Source organism: Odontesthes bonariensis, chromosome 15, assembly GCF_027942865.1.
Source record: "Odontesthes bonariensis isolate fOdoBon6 chromosome 15, fOdoBon6.hap1, whole genome shotgun sequence".
Classification (NCBI taxonomy): Eukaryota; Metazoa; Chordata; class Actinopteri; order Atheriniformes; family Atherinopsidae; genus Odontesthes; species Odontesthes bonariensis.
In genome coordinates, this window is record NC_134520.1 from 31,800,336 (window position 1) to 31,818,965 (window position 18,630).

Consider the following 18,630-nt stretch of genomic DNA (forward strand, 5'->3'; position numbering starts at 1 on the left):
AAAGCTCTGGCAATGTTAAAAGATTTAGAAAATCTGTAAATCACATGTTGGATTTCATTAAAAACATGGCATTTAGTGAGTTTTTGGCTAAAGTGTCGATAATGCAAAACAGTTGAAGTTGACACGGCCTTTTTTGTTTTGTGTTGATGCAGAAGTTTAATGTAGTGATGATGAAGCCTCGTTTTCTTTGTTTATGCAGGTTATTCTCCTCTGTTCTTCTTTCTCTTTCGTCCACCTAGTTTGTTTTACATGCTAGATTTATGTTTGGACTTTTAGATTGAATGCAGCACTTTTGGTTTGTTCTTTTAATAAAATCAAGAATCCCCTCAGGATGAACATGGTTTATTTAATGATCCATGATACAGAACTTAACAGCAAATGAAATTGTGCAAAAACACGCTGAACATCATTCGACTATCTATGTGAGCATAACTAAGAGCAAAGAAAAGCCTTCTGGAACTGCCAAAATAAGCTGAAATTGTTCATCTTGCATTGCATTTTTCTTGTGTGTGTGTAGTTTTGTCTCTAATCGTTACGGAATTTATACACTTTATGTCTTTCTTATGAGCAAGGCTGTGAAAGGCATTTCTTTTGTACAACATTGTTTAACGTTGGATGAGAAACCATATTAACATCGACAAATGCGAAACACAAAGGAGAATGTTGGGTTCAGTATCTCACCCCCGGAAAAATGGTATCCACTGTGGGTTGAAGCCATTTTCCTGTGTTTGCTTATATTTGTTAATTCTAAGTCTTTATTATCGCACTTGGAAACATTCCTGGTAGTATTCTGTCTCTTAGGAAGACAAATTCCCCTTTACCTGTATCAGCTCTGCTTGACATGAGTTATCTCTGTTGTGAACAGAGAGAGGAAGTCATACTCTGAAAATGCATTAAATTGCATTTTGGACTTGAATCTCTGGTGTCTGCACCTAAAAGCATGCAGATGAGATCTACTCTAAGTCCTATAAGTAAGAGCTCTGAAAGTTTTAGTGTGCACCTGTGGATGCTAAATCTTAGTTCCTCCATAGGTCTCACTTTTATTAGTTATTTGGATCCTCTTTAAACAGGATGGGTTGCGTTCCAATAGAAAATTTTGCTTGCAATTTTATTAATTCTAATGCTTTTAGTCTAAATGGAGTTTCTCAGAAAAGCCATCCAGCTTAGTGGCTCCACAGTGTATGGCCCTACCCCAGCCAATGCAAGTCTTGTTATTATTAAATCAAATCAGCCGAACTCTCATCATTTTAGTGTTCTCGTGTGCCGCAGTCAGGTCAGTCTCAACAAGTCTTCCATACACGTGGTTCAATGGCACTCTGAACAATCCTAGGGAAGCCTCGCATAACTCCAATCATTTTAGACAAAAGGAAAATTAAGAATGGGTTTGGCTATTTAAACTAGAGCTCAGTTTGCCTTCACTCCTCTGAGAGTGGTCATAATAGAAAAATGTATTATATTTTTTATTATAGGTCATGATTTGGCATGTAATGTCTCGGTTACTGCTGAAAACGTGGAACCCCTCTCACGGGCAAGCCGAAACAAATGCACATCTGCAGTAAAGGCATGTGTCCACAAAGCATTTTCTTCTGATAGAAGAAAAAGAACAGCAGGTCCTTCATCAAAGCATTTCCTCAAACCAATCGCGACTACCTTTTCACAACAAGCTCGAACACTTACACTCTTACAAAAACAACAAAGCACTGACAGATGGCCACAAGTACGTCTCCATTTTCTTTGTTACCAGCAGTAAGTATCTCCAACCATATGTCTGGTTGCCTGAGAAGCACCAATAATGAAGACATCAGAGTCGTTCTATAAAGTTTTGAGATTTTCCATAAGAAGCGCTTAATTACTGCATTGAAAAAAACAGCCGAGCACTCTGAAAAACACTGCTGGGTTTAACATTTTTATGTTGCATCTATCTGCTGAAGCCAAGACTGTATGTGGGATTTTACTGAAAGCCTACATTCCTTTAATGATCATGACTTTATTAAGATTAATTCCTCATTTGTCTTACAGCACAGAATTTCAGGAAGTTGAAAGAAAAGTTTTGCTTATTAGTGTGTGGTGCATTGCAATCCTAATCTATATATGGTATTGAAAGTGGTGGTGTGTGACATGCTGGCAATGATTAAGGGCTCTCAGTTTTTTTTTATTTTTGATGTGACCAATGCATTACTATTTTCAATGTCCCAGTTTTAACTGGTATGGTTCCTAACCTCTGGAGTACAGCTCATGCAACTCATGCAGAGATCAGACTCAGGAGCACTCCTCTCCACATAACAGACATAATCAAAAACAGTTTCTGCTCAAGGCAAGCTTCAGTACACAGTTCATCAATCAATGCAACTTGCAGGGGTATGGTATCAAAGAACTATCAAAAGAGCACAAAGCAAGATCTGGTTTCAGTGGAGGAAAAGGTACCTAACACCTGGCACCTGGGCAGGAGAGTACAGGTGACAAAGAGAGTAAAATACCAGGATGTCTGACTCCATCCAGTCACATTTTACAGTAAGCAGACCCACATGCTTTTCTGTCCACTTACTAGTTTTTACGCTGATACATCACATTCATCTCGGTGCCATGTGAGTATAAGCAAGCTTGAATACTGAAGGGAGCACAGACACATTTGATCTCATATCTTTTACTCAAATTCCTTTCCTCAGCCTGCGACAAATGAGCAATAGGGTCAAAGGTCAAGGGACATTGTTATGATGAAGTTGTACACCATAATCCACCATAATCAGCCCCAACTGTAAGCACTTTTAAATCCAGGTTAAAAACATTTCTCTTTCGGTGTGCTTATGGTTGAGTTTATATTTTTTTTTCCTCTCTTCTTTGATTGCTTTTAACTGTGTTTTAATTTTTATTCTATTTTTTTATTCTCTTTAAATTGCTTGTTTTTATGCTGCTTTATGCTGTTCTTTTAAATGCCTCGTCTTTATGTAAAGCATAGAGTTGCCTGTGGTATGAAATGCGCTATATAAATAAAGATGCCTTGCCTTACACCTCCAAGAAGCAACAGCACATAGTTTGTTAGAGCACCTGCAGCCAGTGTGTGATGTTAAAATGCCTGAAAAGGAGGGAAACGGGGCATAGATGGAACCTGTCAAAGTGAGGAGGTCAGCTGACCGTACATGTCGAAAACGCTTGAGGTCAAAGAGTGACATTACCTGATAACATTTGGGTACTTTTGTGAAAAAGAAAACAGGAAAATGATGACTATAAATGATGGAAACACAACATTAGGTAGCAGACTTTGGTTGCACCATTAGCTCATTTGTATAAAGGCAGTGGATTTAATGACTTTCTAATGGTTTCTCATTTACCTCGTAAAACAACAGGAATAGCTGTTATAAACACCCATCCATCCAACCAATTATCTATACCCACTTTCTCCAAAAGTGCTGGAGCCTATTCCCGCTTGAATTGGGAATAAGGTTGCCGGTTCCCAGTGCCTCACAGGCCCAAAACCAAGGCAAACACCTATGCACACTCACTCCTACAGTCAATTAAGAATAATGGATTAATCTAACACAAATGTTTTGGGACTGTGGGAGCAAGTGCGGGAGTGAGTATTTGGAAAGAACCCCTGATTGCGCAAGAGGAAAACGCAGACTCCACACAGAAAGGCCCCAGCTGCAATTTGCAGTTCTCTCTCGTTTTATTAGGTGACACTGCCAACCACCGTGCAGCCCCCTGTTGGGGATCTTTAGTATGAATGTTAATATGTTACAAAATGTATTCAACCTTAATAAATTGTGTTTTTTCTGTTTTAACTGGGTGTTTCCCCCTACTGTAAAAAGGTAAACAGTATTTTACCAGGACCACAAACATGGTATTTCTAAGACTGCTAAACAAATAAAAGGGAGCACATCATGAAAAATCAAAAACATCTTAAAACAAAACAACCTTGTCCCTTTGTTCCACCAGAAATATGGTGTGTGCAGAACTCTAGGATGTCCATTTCAGTTACCATGTAAACAGATAAAGTTGTGCACACTTGGCCACGTGAGCCACACTGCAACTGCAGCCTATTCTGCATGCTAGAATAAGCATCATGGAAGCGGTTCTGAGCAAAATACGCAGTAAAAACATTAGCTGCTCGTCATACTGACCATATATCAGCAACACAATCTAATACTGGCAACTGAATGGGACTGTTCGGAAGTCTTCACCTTTAAGTCATCTCAACCATGGATTACACAAAACTGTGAATTACCAGCTTGTTGGTGTGAATAAACGCACACAACACACTTTGACCGTTCATACCTTACTAAATAATATTGATTTAATTACAGCCAAACAGGTCATACAAAATGTACAGTAGAATAAAAACCATCTGTGAGCTCAATGGTAACGTTCATTTAGTCATTTGGACCCAAATGCAATACTCAAGGAAAGCAGCCCACAGTTCAGAGGCCCAGGTTCCCCTGTCATGTTGTGAAATCCTTTTCCTGATTTGCACCCCTCATGCCAAGTTACCTTTTTTTTCTCCCCCAAGCCATGTCAAGTCTTTTGTTTTCTTGTCATAGTTTTATTCATGTTTTTTGTCTCACAGTTTAGTTTTTTGTCATCCGGCTCAGCCGCGCCTTTTGTTTAACTTTGTTTTGTGAATAAAACCCAGTTATTGTTTTTTTTTGCCTTACACCTCTGAGTCCGCATCCGTGTCCTACCAACAAACCACGTTGTGACAGACAGCAACATGCTAAATTATCATGAAAGCTAAATCTGTTTATCGTGTCTGCAGAGACAGTTTTCATTATTTTTCTCGTGACAAGGATATCTCCATGCAGAAAGTTTTCTAAGTTAGGAAAAGACTGTTCCACCACATGTTAGACAACAAACGTTGTGTTTGGAAGGTGTGGACGTTCAATGGAACTGTTGAGTTTGGCTCACGTGTCAGCCACTGATGTTTTCAAGTATTTTCATTTTGAAATGCCATTTTAGGACTTAGAGGCCTTTTCTTGTGCTCGACTTGGCCACTGTTCCCAGTACACACAGGAGGAGGATTAAGTTATTAACCCAAATATGTCAGACTTCACAATGCTCTGGACTGTGTCTGAAAACCAAAATAAATTAAGCTATTCTGCCGCTTCTGACTTTCCCTCAGAGAGATTGTGGTACTTGTACATAAAGCCAAATTCACTGAAAAGTTTTGATATGCTGGAGTTCTGTTTTTCAATGGAAAACAAAGGAACTAACCGTGACTCAATAAAGCTAATAATAGCGTGACACATGGTTTAATAAATGTTTGAATCAACTGTATTGGAGTTAAATAATCAAAACTGCAAAAAACTGAATATTTTGATTAAGTATGTGTGCAGTGAGATGAAAGGCTGTGTGGAGCTGATCTGATGGAAAGCAGAAAAGCTTCTAGATGTAGAAATCGGGTCGATTAAACAAGAACGGATATGGTTTCCAAAAGTGAAATATTCTCTGTGCACCCTCTAAGATTTAGTTATCCATCACTGTATTGCAGCATTTTTAGTACAACTCTGCGTAGAGAAACCCTCAAAGGTCACGTTGCAGAGCAGCAGAATGAGTTTCACCACCTGTGATAAATCAGGATTATCTCCCAGTGGCTGAAGGAGCTGTGGCAACATGTAATCTGTTCAGCTGTGTCCTGTCACAGGGAGGAAACGGATTGGTTGAGGTTTAGATGATATGACTTACTTAAAAGCAACACGAGAGAAATGTGTGCTTTTCAGTCGTGACTTTTGCTTCTTTGGTTGCTGGCTTTTGATGGCATCTTTGTTGCCTCTTCAACATGACAACACATTTTTGTCTACGGCAGTACATGATGATTTGTTTTCCCACACAACCTAAAATTACTGAATTATAACCTCCACTGCATGTTACAGATGTGATTTTTTTATTTTTTTTCCTTTTTCTGACTCATCAGATGACAAATCCCCTCCCCCTTTCCTTTAAAACAAAAAGGAACATCCCGCTAAAATACACTTTCTGAAAGTTGTGAGAGGTCTCACAGGTCTCACATGTGTTTACATTCGTACCTTTAAGCACAAATAAAACTATCATTGTCACTGAGGGCTTATTTAAAGTATTTTTCTGATAATTACATAAAATTCTGAATCTTCTTCATCCTGTGACAATAACGGTATAATTCAATCCCACGTTAGATTTCTGCTTTAACTACAGCTGGGTTGCTCACGTAGCCTTAAACTTCTCATGAAAGTCATGCGACTGACATAATTAAAAGAAAAATCAAAGTAATGTATTTTTAACATGTATCCAATAATGCTCACACAGATTGACAGTATAGGTCAAAGAGGCGTTGTTGCTGACTTTAAGTCAATATGTTGATTAACATATTAATTAAGGTGTTAGCAGCTAACGCTACATGAGCTGTGGCTGAGGTGCCAAGATGAAAACTATGACATCTCAGATAGCAGTGGACTCCGGGGCGGATGATGTGTTCTATGAACAGATCCAAAACGGATCCGGACCGGATGTGGCACTTAATGTGTGGATCCAGATAGAGTCTGGGGCGGATTCGTGATCTGGATCTGTTCCGGATCCGTTCCGGTGTGCAAGAGGACTCCAATCCGTTCCTGAGCCTACCCTAAATCCGGAACGGATCCGGTCCGGAGTCCGTTTGCTATCTGGGATTCTGCACACTCCACAGAGCTGGATGAAGCCAACCTAACAAATAAAACTGCATCATGGTCTACAAAGATTCTATTTTGTATGGGGCAATAAGATACCCTCTTAAAGCATTCACTCTAATGATCACATGAATTCCTGTGGGTGTCCACCACCTTTGGTGAGATCCTAAACTCCATAATGCCACTGAGGTACTCATCATTTGTGCATTGCTTTGGATAAGAGTGTCTGCAAAATGAAAACATGTAAGTGTAAACAACATATCAGTCTCATTATATGTATGTTTTCCTTCTTATGTTGAAGTACTGACCTCCTTTATCACTACAACCATCTGTAACTGCAGAGAAAAACATCAAAGTTTGTTCCTGTTGCTCCCTTTAAGCAGCCCTCTTGACTACTCAGACACATTCCTTTTAGATTGCAAGAAAGCATTCACACAGGCAAATCCAACCTTCAGTGGAGTTATCATGTCTCCACCGACTCGTTCGCTGAAGTTAAAGAATTCATGCACACTGAGGCTGAGATACAGCAGAGCGGTACATCAGAGAAGCTAGAATGTATCTCTGTTTTTTCTTTTAGAATATTTCAATTTCATTCTTATTTCTCACTGCAGTTACCTTCTCTGTGGATAAACGAGTCTGCAACGAGGAGCAGATAACCAGTTTCAAGCATTTGTGTAGAACTTGGAGTAGCAATCAACTTTGAAACTCCTTCAAACGAGTGTTGTTAAATGATAAAAACACATCTACAGATTCAGGGGGCAGACTAACGAAATGACCGGCAGTAAATATTTATGCATGCTTGCAGTTTCCCTGACTGTTAAAGTTAGATTTAACCAAGGCTATTTTCTGTAAAGCACACTGTGTTCACAAATGTGTTGCCCTTAAAAAGGCATGAGGTTCGGCTGTTTGTGTGAATATGGCCGAAGTAAACAACAGCGACTTACTGGAGCTGAATCCAAACAAAAAGTGGATTTAAGTGGGATGTTGACCTCTGAAAGTGACTTTAAGCTTCAAAATGATGTTTTGAAACTAGAATCCAAATGTCAGAAGTGGTTTGGACAAGAACATTAAATTCCTTCACATGGAACACTGCGATTTAGGGAGATTTTGCTATTTCAGAGGTGGCTTTGTGTAAAGTAACTATTGACAGGGAGTCTTCTTGTGGAGCCCGTGGGAATTGGATACACACGCACAGGACACAACTTGGGTTTTATAGCTTTTCTTGGTATTGCAATAGGTCAGTTGGTCTAAATTAATAACCCAAAAAACGAGGGCTGGTCTCAGATTTTATACTTGAAGGTAGTACTTGGGGTAGTACCACCAGCCTCTGGCTCTGAGCCAGTCAGGCTCTGTCTCTCATGATTTCATCTAAATATAATGCCTGAGAAGGCATTCATTTAACGTTAGCCGTTACTAACAGCAGGTTTTACAATGAGGCAAATGGCGCTAACATGATAGGCAGTGTTTGTGAGTTAGTTACCTGCAGTGTTAGCCGAGGACATGCTAACGTTGCTGGGTTCAGATTCACCAACGTTAATCATTCATTCATAGTTATTGCGTGTTGGTAGTATTTCCTCCCTTTGGTGAAATATTCACTTTGCAAGTTGCCCTGTTGTCGTCTTTTTTAGGGATGTGTAACCAAACTTTCGAGCGTTTGTACCGCTTGAGCGCCATGTTTACTGTTGACTGCTGGCTGCACTGGACTTATTGACGTCATTCGCGCCCACGGGAATCGTTTGCAAAATCGCCAAAAGATTCCAAGGAATTGAAACACTGGGAACCGGTTCTTGTTGAGAAGTGTTCCCAGTTCTCGATTCCCATCCCTACTTATGACTCATCTTAAATATATCCAGGATCTTTGTGTCGCCAGTTCCTTCGTGACTAGCTTTCTCGATCCTCATGATGTAGTAATGTTTTACCTCTGCTGTTCCCTGTTTTTTGCCTCACCCTTAACAACATTAGCATGCTCCTGGTTTCTGAACATTATGGTCCGTTCTTTTTTTTTTCATTCTGTCGTTTTGCTGTCTCTTTACTTGTGACGTTTTGCACACTGACTGATTGCATGATTTCAGTTAGATTTATCTTTAATAAATCCTGACTTTTACTTCAAGCCTGCTTCAATCGTTGCATTTGTTTCAGCTCCTGGTCTTCATTCATTATCATCTTGATGTTTAATTTAATAATTTGTTCTTTCTTGAGGGCAAAATGTCCTCTGGTCATTATGAGATAATTATATTAGATCCTGATAATAATCTATAATGTGAAAACACTATGCAGTCACGGCTGGAGATGGCAGAGGCTACCTCATGTCTGCTGATGATGGATAATTAGGGGACGGGCTGAGGTATGGTGAGGTTATAAAAATGTTCAGTACAGATGGGCGACAGAGGAACAGCTAACAAAGTGACCCTTTAAGGTGTCGAGTCATCGATTATCCAGGGGATTGGACACCATTCTTCAGGAAGATATTCCCTCATTGGATGTTTTTTTGCCTACATTACCGCTCAGATGTCCAGTTTTTTGTTTGATTTGTCACACAGGTCACACAACATCTCACATCTCTGACCATCTGTGAGTAAAATCCTTCTGTGTGGAAGTGTATTTAACTAAACAATAGCTAGACCTGCCATAGCAAATAAAACTAAATATGCTTGCACCATCGAGCCGCCCGCTGCTGCTGCAATACTTTCCTCAAGCCAGAGTCTCCAGATGGATCGCAGTGAAATCGTTTTTATGAAGATGACTAGCACACTGGCTTAGGTTCATCAGTATTGTACCCACAATATGATCAACACATGTCCCACCAGATGTCCCAACTATGATTGAAAGGATTTAGTCCAGGAAGTCACGGTCCCTGCAGAATCAGTCACGATAAATTTTCTATCGACTGTCAGACAAACCTCTCAACTAAAATGTTGGTTTCGTCTTTGATACATTTTGAACCTAAAATTTCAAAGCTCATTCCATCATGTTTCATTTAGCATTTCTTGAGAATCCCTTGATCTCAATTAATTTAGAACACAGTTAATCCATCTGTGCTGCTCACCTGTAACCCATCTTCAGTTGGTCTCATCTCTCCAGTTCTGGCCTCACTGACTCGGTTTCCAATTTTCACGACTGTTTTGAACATTTTATTACTTTCGTAAAAAGACAAGCATAGCCTGCCACCCTTATGTATAACAAATTGCCAACCTCTCTTATCTGGTGACCAGACCCGAATCCTGAGGTCACTGCCACTAAAATTTGAAACCTTGTTCCAGCAGATTGACAGTAAAATATCACGGGGGCATCGGGTACCTCCACAGGAGCCGCCACACGAACCGAGGCTGAAGCTCACCGTAGTAGCTGGCCCAGGTTTGAGTCTCAAACTGTGGCTTTTGGCTGCATGTCGCCACCTCTCTTTCTCACCACTGAAGAATAAAGACCATAAGTGCCCCTGCAAAACTTAAAAATTCATTCCAACAAGTAAATCTTTTCATCATTATTCCCTCACTTTCTTCATATGTTCTAAACTCTCACTTGATAACATGTTAATGTTTTGAAACTATGTAAGTGTGTATGCGTACATGTATATGAGCCTGAAGTCATACATCATACAACCACATATAAATAACACACCAAGTCACATCTCATATCATATATTACTTGTATGATATGAACTGTGAAGGGGTGAGATCCTTCAGCCCGTCTTATAGGATAATTATCTTGAACCAAGTCACGTTATAATGGGATGAAATGACTCACAAAAGGCTAGTGTGAAATGGCTTTTTATCTGTCCACATTGCCATGAAATCACGTTGGTATTCAAAATTGTGAACTTGCTCCCATTCGTTAAGCACTTTAAGCACTTTGTAAGTGTGTATTTCAGAAATTCCATTTAAATATCCATCCATCCATTTTATTTAATCCAATTCAGGGATGCTGGTGGGTGGAGTCTATCTCAGATGCCAATGAGCGAGAGGCAGGGTACACCCTGGACAGGTCTCCAGTCCATCACAGGACTTTTTCTGTACAGCAAACTTAGCAAGACCAGGAAACCACACACCACAAGTTCTGATGATCCGACACATAAATTTATTTCCTGAAAATCACAGACATGACATTGATTGGACAAACACATAATTCTATCTACATACACAATTTAGTTTTCCATTCATCACAGCATGCATTTCCATTAACATTTAAAGTATGCAAGGTCATTATGATATTTTCTAATAAAGTGAACACTTTATTGAGTAATAAATTTCTTTTAACAAAATAGTTTGACATGTTGCCAAAAAAAAATGCAGCACAATCTAAACTGTACAGAAACCATTTAGCATGCGACAAACACTAGCACTGATCTTAAAGCATGCTCAGAAGTAGACAAAGCCACCATTTTCACAGTGTGGAGATCATTTCAAGATGTCCATACAGCAAAGCCAGCTGTTACCAGGGTTACGCTTTGAGATGCACGATGCAGTGAAAACAGACATTGTAAAAAAAAAAAACTATTGGATGAGGGGACATTAAATTGACAAAACGAACTGCAAGGTGCATGAATACATAATTCTTCATTTAATGCAACACGGTGATGTGCAATGTGCTATTACTGTTGTCATATTTTAGACTGTATAGATATCTGCTTAAAATAGATACCTTTAATACTGCTTGGTTTGTCAGTTTTACTGCTATTATGTAAATTTTGTGTCATTCACAGAGAAGTTGGGCGATTCCTCTCATTTCATGGCTTTTGCTGTATAAAGATACGAGCATTCAGCATGCTGTGCAACACTTTAAATGAATGGTCTGCTCTGTTCCACTGATATCATGGCCGCAGGCTTCCCAGCACGCAGCTGTGAGTTCAGTCTGAAATGTAATCGGAACCTCCACCTTTGGTTCAGTTGTAGCTTGAAAGAGTCATCGATGCAATGATAATATTGCAATGGTCAGAGGAATGTGGTCTACACAAAAGTCTTTTTTTCATATTAAATGTCCTGAAAGTGAAACAACATGCGCTGAGTACTGTCAACAAGAAGCCTTAGATTTAAGCTATTAATTTGTGGTGTACGCATTTCATTTCTGAAGACCAGTTCGCTCAGGGGTAGGTTAGCCTGTAAAGCCTTTAGTTTTATACCCTTCGTTTTCTCTCCTTCAGCCTCTGGCCTCTAAATCCATACAAATTGACTATTGTTGGTCCCTTACAGATAAAGATAAATTGAAGTTATTCAGTTATTTGGAAGAAGCTTAGAAATATAGCACATTAATATTATTATCATTATTATTGACATTGATTAGCCCATTTTCAGTTTGCTTTGCTCTTTTAGAACATGGCCGTCATTCTGTTTTCCATGTCTTGCATATCTTTGTTTTTGTGCTGTGGAAGCGTTACATCTGTTTCTTTAGGTCTGAACTTCTTATTGTTGTCATTTGCAAATGTGTTCTGAAAACAGCGATGCAATTGAAGTTTACTTTCGCAGTGGTTGTTGTTAGAATATGGCCGGATCATTGTGTTTCTTGTTGCTACCACTTCTAGATTTATCATTCTTTACATGTTGCTTTTGGTTTCTGAATTCAGAAAATACCTCGAACAATAACTACAGGATGTGCAGCTGCTGCTCGTTGTCATCCCCGTAGTCACTATCTTCACAGTTTAATTGTGAAATCTTTCACTTTTATCAGTGCTTTTGTAGTGATTTAGACTAAATTTGAACATTTAATCGAGAGTCTTCGGAAAAACTTAAATTATTAATTTTTTCACCGTCGGCTACATTTTTTCATGTTCACAGAGTTTTTTTAAAGTGTGTCTTTTGGCTGCAGTTAGCTTTTGATTGTTTCCATTCTTATTGTTGTTATAGCCCGACCTTCACTTGGAGACTAGATTGTGTTTTGCAGGGAAACCGGAAGCTTCTTCTGTCATTGCACATATATTTATAAACTTGGTATCAGATCACATAGATGGAAAAATGAAACATTCAGTCTGTCCTTATCAACCTCTCTGATTCAGAAAATTATGTGACAGCTGACTATGAATGCAGAAATGGGAAACATTACATTTATTTAATGAATATACTACCTAACACGCTCAGTAATTTAACAGCAAGTAGAAATAAAACTCTTGTAAAATGAACCTTCAAAGTCACCTCCAAAACCACTCTTTGTTTTCCTTGTCTATAGTCTTTCCTAATCCAGTTCACTCGTACATTTTCAATCTTTGGCACCTGCTTTAAATCTTTGCTTCTTTCTTCTTCTTCGTTAGGCACCGCCAGCTAACACCTGCCTGCTGTGAGCCCAGTTACAGTTTTTCTTCTCCAGAGCATCGTCCATCTCTTTTTCACACAGATCCCGAATCAGTTTGGATTTGAGGAAACGCCTGTAGGAGTCTTTTTCCATCAAGTTGTAGATCATCTTCTGAGCCTCGTCAAAACAAGATGGGCTGGCACTCTCAACTTTTTGCTTTGTTTTTTCTCTAGTTGCTGCATCCAGGTTTACCTTGAGTGATTAAAGGAAAGGAAAGTTAACGCTAAGACTAAATCTACAAGCATTTTGAGAGCTCTTTCAGAAAAAACTAGCTGGTTTTTTTTGCTGAATTTTAACAGGCGCACAATTATGGACCTCATTAAAAACATCAAAAGGAAAAGTTCAGTTAAAAGGTGGAAAGGGGGTTTAATCAGAAGTAAAAACCGAAGGGACGCAGATGAATAATGTGCCAGAGGTCTTTAATCCCTTGGAATTATCATGAATCATCAGAGTTTGTTTTTTGATCAGGAAGATGGCTGGATGGTCATTAGCAGTAAGATTTAAGTGCACACTCAGTTACAATTAGTGTTAACTTTTCACTTCACTGCAAAAGAATGTGATTTTTAGCTTTCAAATGTGTTTTGTCCATTTCTTTTCTACTGTATCTTACCTTTTTCGAATGATTTTTGGATCAGTAACCCCCTCTGCGTTTTACACTTTGTGGCTTTGCTTATGGGAATATTATGTTAATGTTTTCTACTTTTACATTTCTGTCACTGCTTTCTTTTCATCATGCCTAGCATGCTGACTGACTTTATTTGTCATTGTGTAAATAAATCAAAGTCAGTACCTCATTAGGAGCATCTGCCTCCACATACTGCTGGTAGATCTGCTTGGCTCTGCTTGCCAGCTTGGAAGATGGAGTCTTCTTGTAGTCCTCACAAGCGATCCAGAAGTCCATGTTTTCCTGGCTGAACTCTGACCTCAGGAAGCCGCTGAAGACCAGACGACCAGCTAGAAGAAAAAGCAAAAATTTATATTTCTATTGACAATACAGCACACTTTACAGACCCACGAGTGCAGATATTGACGCATTATAGCCCACTGACTTCTGACTTCTTATCTTAACAGTCTTAAGACTGTTGAATGTCATCTGGTGACATTGTAGCTTTTATTATTATTATTTTTTTTAATGAATTATATGCATTGAAACAATCACTGATGGATGAACTAGGATGTCTTGGCCCAGAACAATGTAATCTTTTATCCAGATATCTGCCTGCAATCCCAGAGGCTAAGTCATCAGACAATGGGTCCCCGACTGATGGAAGAGCACAGAACAAATAGATCTGAGCTCTTACAGAAAGTCATAATGTTATAAAATTCAACAGAGACAGCTGCACTGGTCCAAAGTCCTGCATGACCAAGATAGCAGATTGGAGAGACCGTTTAGGTCACAATACGATAAACAAAAGTAGGCTGGACCAATGAGAATTGACAGATTAAGGCAGAGACAAGACATGACGATGGTGGAGGTCAGGAGATGAGTTCATGGAACGTTGCAGGTCAGAACTCAGCTGGTTCCCGCAAGGCCATTGCTCTGTTTCTTTTTTTTTTACCCGCACACTCGCAGTGTGATTCTCAGAGGGTTTGCACACACACAAGGAAATATATACAGCGCACTGGTCAGCGCACCCTGTGGGACCACTCAGAAGTGCCTCGTGACACGTAGCAAAAAACCAGAGCATGAGAATGAGTTGAGGAGTGTGTGTGCGTATGTATGTGTGCGTGCTCTGTTAGCATTTCTGTGTCCCTATATCCAAGTCTCCTTTTGATAAGAAAACAACTTTAAGTTGTTATCAGAGTGATGTGATGCCACTCAATGGGCACTTCAGTTAATTCAGTTATTTCCAACATGGGGCTTTCAAATTGTGAAGCAAAGATCAATTTGAGTTGGACTAAACCTTATTGGCTACCGTGCATGAGGAGTATGTTGGTCTGGGTGTCTGATAACATTCCCATGATCGCATCACCATTATGTCACATGAGAATAATCATTTTGTAGAGTTCCCTTACTTATAAACCCAAACTTTCTGCTGAGAACTAATGAGTCAAACGCATGCCTGACTGTTACTGTCAGTATCATTAGGATAAGGTAAAGTCGTTCTGGTTTACTTTGGGTTTGATCCATTCTTTGATTCATTTGAGCTAAGAGTGATTTTTTTTTTTTTTTTTTTTATGAAATGAAACTATAAGTCTTACTTTCACTTGTCATCACGTGGCTGAAAGACTTCTTCCACTTCTCCACTTCAGCAGCATCAGGCAACCTAAAATAAAGAAAAAAGACTCTCAATATAGCGAAATAAAGATACAATCTATGTCAATTTGAATTCTGTACATGTTTTGATTAGATTTCTTTTAGGCAATGTTAAGCCTAATTTTGGGCTCTTAATTTTAATTCAAAACAAAAATCCCTCTTATGTTTCTTTCATTTCCATTTCCACCATGATGATAAATAAATATAAATCAGGTAATATTGTGGTATATCTTTTACCCCCGGAGGAAAAATGCACCTTTTTCTGCTTTCCGCTATCACACCTAAAAAAAACCTGCAGAAAGATTACAAGACAAGAGGCTTTTTCTTTTGATCTAAATTAAAGGGGCTCATTCATAATCCAGCCGCACCACTCTAATAATCAGTGATCACAACATTTCTCATCAAATCTCCATTCATCACCTGTCCTTTAGGTGGTAAAACATACAGCATAAGAATAAAACAATGCCTCCTTAAAGATCCTATGACCTTGGAAACAACAGCAGTTATGAGATCGATGAAATCAACACAGTTATCCGTGTGCATGTACGTGACGTACATCATCTAAGTATTGATTCTGTCAGTTTCACTGGATGGATAATATGTCAGTGAAAAGGAAAGGTCAGAGCAGTCCCATAAACGATAATAAAAGGCTTCCCATGGGAACGCAACCTGCGGGCCAAAACTAAAACCACTCTTCCAACCAGAATCAGCCAGATTTGATTCCTCAGGCAAAACATTAATGTATCAGTCATAATAAAGGCTTAATCGTTTTACTGCAGATTACACACGTGAAAAGAGACAAGAGCAAAGCCGCATGAGCAAGTATGACATCAGGCAGAAAATCATCTGTTTCCCCCACAGGAAAAATTGCTTTCTAACTGAGTACATCAAATCAAGCTCTCTTTCCACATGAAACAGATCTTCTCTTCCCTCATCAAGCCTTCATCTCTCTCTGAACAAACCCCGGACAACTGCATCGAAGATGTACAGTTTGGAGATTTTAATTATCACGCCTGACAAATCAGCAGCCAAGGAACATTTTTTATATTTGTTTTCTTTTTAAGAAGTTTAGGTTGTGATTGGTGATCAAGTTGTGTGTCTTAGGTCCAGACCTCATGATGAGATCCAATAAAATTCCTCATTTGAACAAAGATAAAATGTTCAGATCATTCAGTGTTCATTATTAAGGATCATTGATCATTTCCTAACTGAGGACATTCCCATTTGAATCATACATTATGATTGTAAACAATGTTTATCCAGAGGGAATTATACAGTCGTTCATGTTTAATGCAACAAGTAGAAATGGACCGTTTGCAGTTTTTTTCAGAATATGAAAATGATTCAATTATAACCAGAATATGGTGAGATTTTCTTTCTGACCTTTTTGCAGCAGCAGCAGTGGCAGTTTTCTCTTTTGTCTCCTTCTGATCCGCTGCATGTGGTTCGGGCTTCTGGAGTAAAAAGCTTATCTTGTGCTTGATGTCTTTGGCACTGTGGAGAAACACATCTAGGGTCATTTCACTTTGTATTAATAATGTCTACACAAAGGCTTCCGTGTTTGAAGATTTGCTTTAATTAAACAAGCGTATGAGGCTTCATTCTACAGTGAATTGTTGATATTAAAATGTACAGGTTTAAAATGGCATTTTCTGTCTCATTTAGAAATAAACTGATCATTCAAAGATCCAGCATGTGAATAAACAACTCTTTATGCCAGTTATTTTTTGCAGGAATACACTTATGCTCACTTGTCACAACCATACTGGGCTTACCTTTTCAAGCATGTTGCAGGGAGTGTTGCGAGTCCTTTGCACATGTTCAAATGTTAAAAATCCAAAGTCGGCACTGCTGTGAAAGACGACAAGGAGGGAACTGTACTGTTGTGAGCAGCAGAGTTTTTATAGTAGCGTCCTCCAGGGTTAGACAACAGGCTGCGCTTATCTCCACCCCCAGCAGCGATTTATACCAACATATTGCATGGAGAGGAAACTGGCCAATCACAACAGACGGAGCGAGGGAGAGACCGAAAGAAAGGCAGAGAAGAGAGAGGGTGGAGGGAGAGAATATGGGGGAAATTTACAACAGATGGGATCCTATTTAACCTCAACAAAAGGTGCTTTTGTCTGAGCGAGGTGATTCAGGAATCTGAGAAACTTGTGAAGTCAACCCTGCGTGGAAAAAAAACAGAGCGCTTTATCAAGCAGTGCAGAGATAAAATCCCAGCATCAATACGGTCAGAGGTCCGCAGAGTTGATTTTACTGCATTCAAAGAGGCTTTTGAAGGAAAGTGTTGCCATTTGGTTTTGATAGAGGGTTCGCTTTTGATTCAGTTAAGAGCAGACGGAGCTCACACTCAAATCCACGAGGAGGTTTCCCTTCAATAACAAAGTTTCATGCTGACTAATGCCATGTTTTGTATTGGTTTCCAGGGTTGTTTTTCTTGTGTCTACAGTGTGTCTACATGCTGCTTCCTCAGTTCTCCAGTGCAATACAGCTCTTATTTCCACTCGTCTCGCAGTGTGATGATGATGGCTTTGCCACTTTTGACAAGAACAAAGCTTTTGAGGGGCTGGTGGGTGACTTTGAGCACCCTCTCCTTTCTGTCCTTTGGTTTTTTGCTTTTTCATGTTCTAGTTTTCCTTTTTGTCACCGGTTTACTCCTCACTCCTTAGTTACCTTGCACCCTGTGTTATCTTAAAGAGTTTGGTCTTCTGTGTAATCTGCTCTTTTAACTTCATGTCTCACACCTGGGTTTCGGTGAGTGATTGCTTCACCTGCTCCTTGTTGGTCATCACCACCCTCAGTATATGTTCTCCAGGTTTTCCTTTGTTTAGCAGCAGACTATTTTCTTCCTCAGTCAGTCAGTCTTGTGTTTTTGCCAGTTTCGTTGTTAGTTTTCAGTTCAATCCTTTGTCATTCCCTGCCTTTGCAGCATCTTGTATTATTCATGATAAGTCCGGGTCCTTTTGGGTCCTTTTCCTCCTTTGGTTCTAACCATCAATCATGACACAGCCTTTACAACCTTATTAAGGTTCTTTCCCTTTTTCTACACCTGCTTTACATCTATAATTATCTACGTGTCTAATTCACAGCCAATCACTAAGGGCTGTAGTTAGAATTAATGTTCACGGTTGGGTTTAGATGTTAAAAAATACATGTTTAGGGCAAGAAAAGTAAACATTGTCACAGAACACACAGTTCAGTGCTCATATATGAAATATACAGTTGTTCAGATATAATGCAACAAGTATGAACAGACTGTTTACAGTGTTAATCAGAATATAAATATGGTCCCATTATAACCTGCCTATGGCACCTAACATTTCCGTCACATCTCAGTTGAGTGTAGGAGATAACATTACATGGTTAGAGTACGGAATTTTCTTTAGCATTTGACAAAACTTCGACGACTCCATCATACTTTAAACAATTCAGAGTAAGGAAGGTCCAGTGAAGTACATA

The 18,630-nt window shown here is 39.2% G+C and overlaps 1 protein-coding gene across 1 annotated transcript; it reads right to left on the reverse strand.

Annotated features, from left to right (window-relative positions):
• Positions 1 to 10,680: 10,680 nt before the first annotated feature.
• Positions 10,681 to 17,103, reverse strand: rgs4 (regulator of G protein signaling 4). The gene is made up of 5 exons (XM_075485983.1): positions 16,941 to 17,103; positions 16,549 to 16,659; positions 15,111 to 15,175; positions 13,699 to 13,862; positions 10,681 to 13,100 (listed from the first exon to the last, which is right to left on the reverse strand). The coding sequence occupies exons 1-5, from the start codon at positions 16,982 to 16,984 to the stop codon at positions 12,864 to 12,866; spliced, it is 621 nt and encodes a 206-aa protein (XP_075342098.1). The 5' UTR covers positions 16,985 to 17,103; the 3' UTR covers positions 10,681 to 12,863.
• Between the last annotated feature and the right edge of the window lie 1,527 nt (positions 17,104 to 18,630).

What these genes read in the sequence shown, in the direction of transcription:
- rgs4 (XM_075485983.1), bottom strand. Translation starts at nt 16,984, where the DNA reads ATGTGCAAAGGACTCGCAACACTCCCTGCAACATGCTTGAAAAG. An exon ending in ACTGCTGCTGCTGCAAAAAG is followed by an intron (nt 15,176 to 16,548) that starts GTCAGAAAGAAA and finishes TCTTTATTTTAG; the next exon opens with GTTGCCTGATGCTGCTGAAG. An exon ending in AGGCAGATGCTCCTAATGAG is followed by an intron (nt 13,101 to 13,698) that starts GTACTGACTTTG and finishes TAATCACTCAAG; the next exon opens with GTAAACCTGGATGCAGCAAC.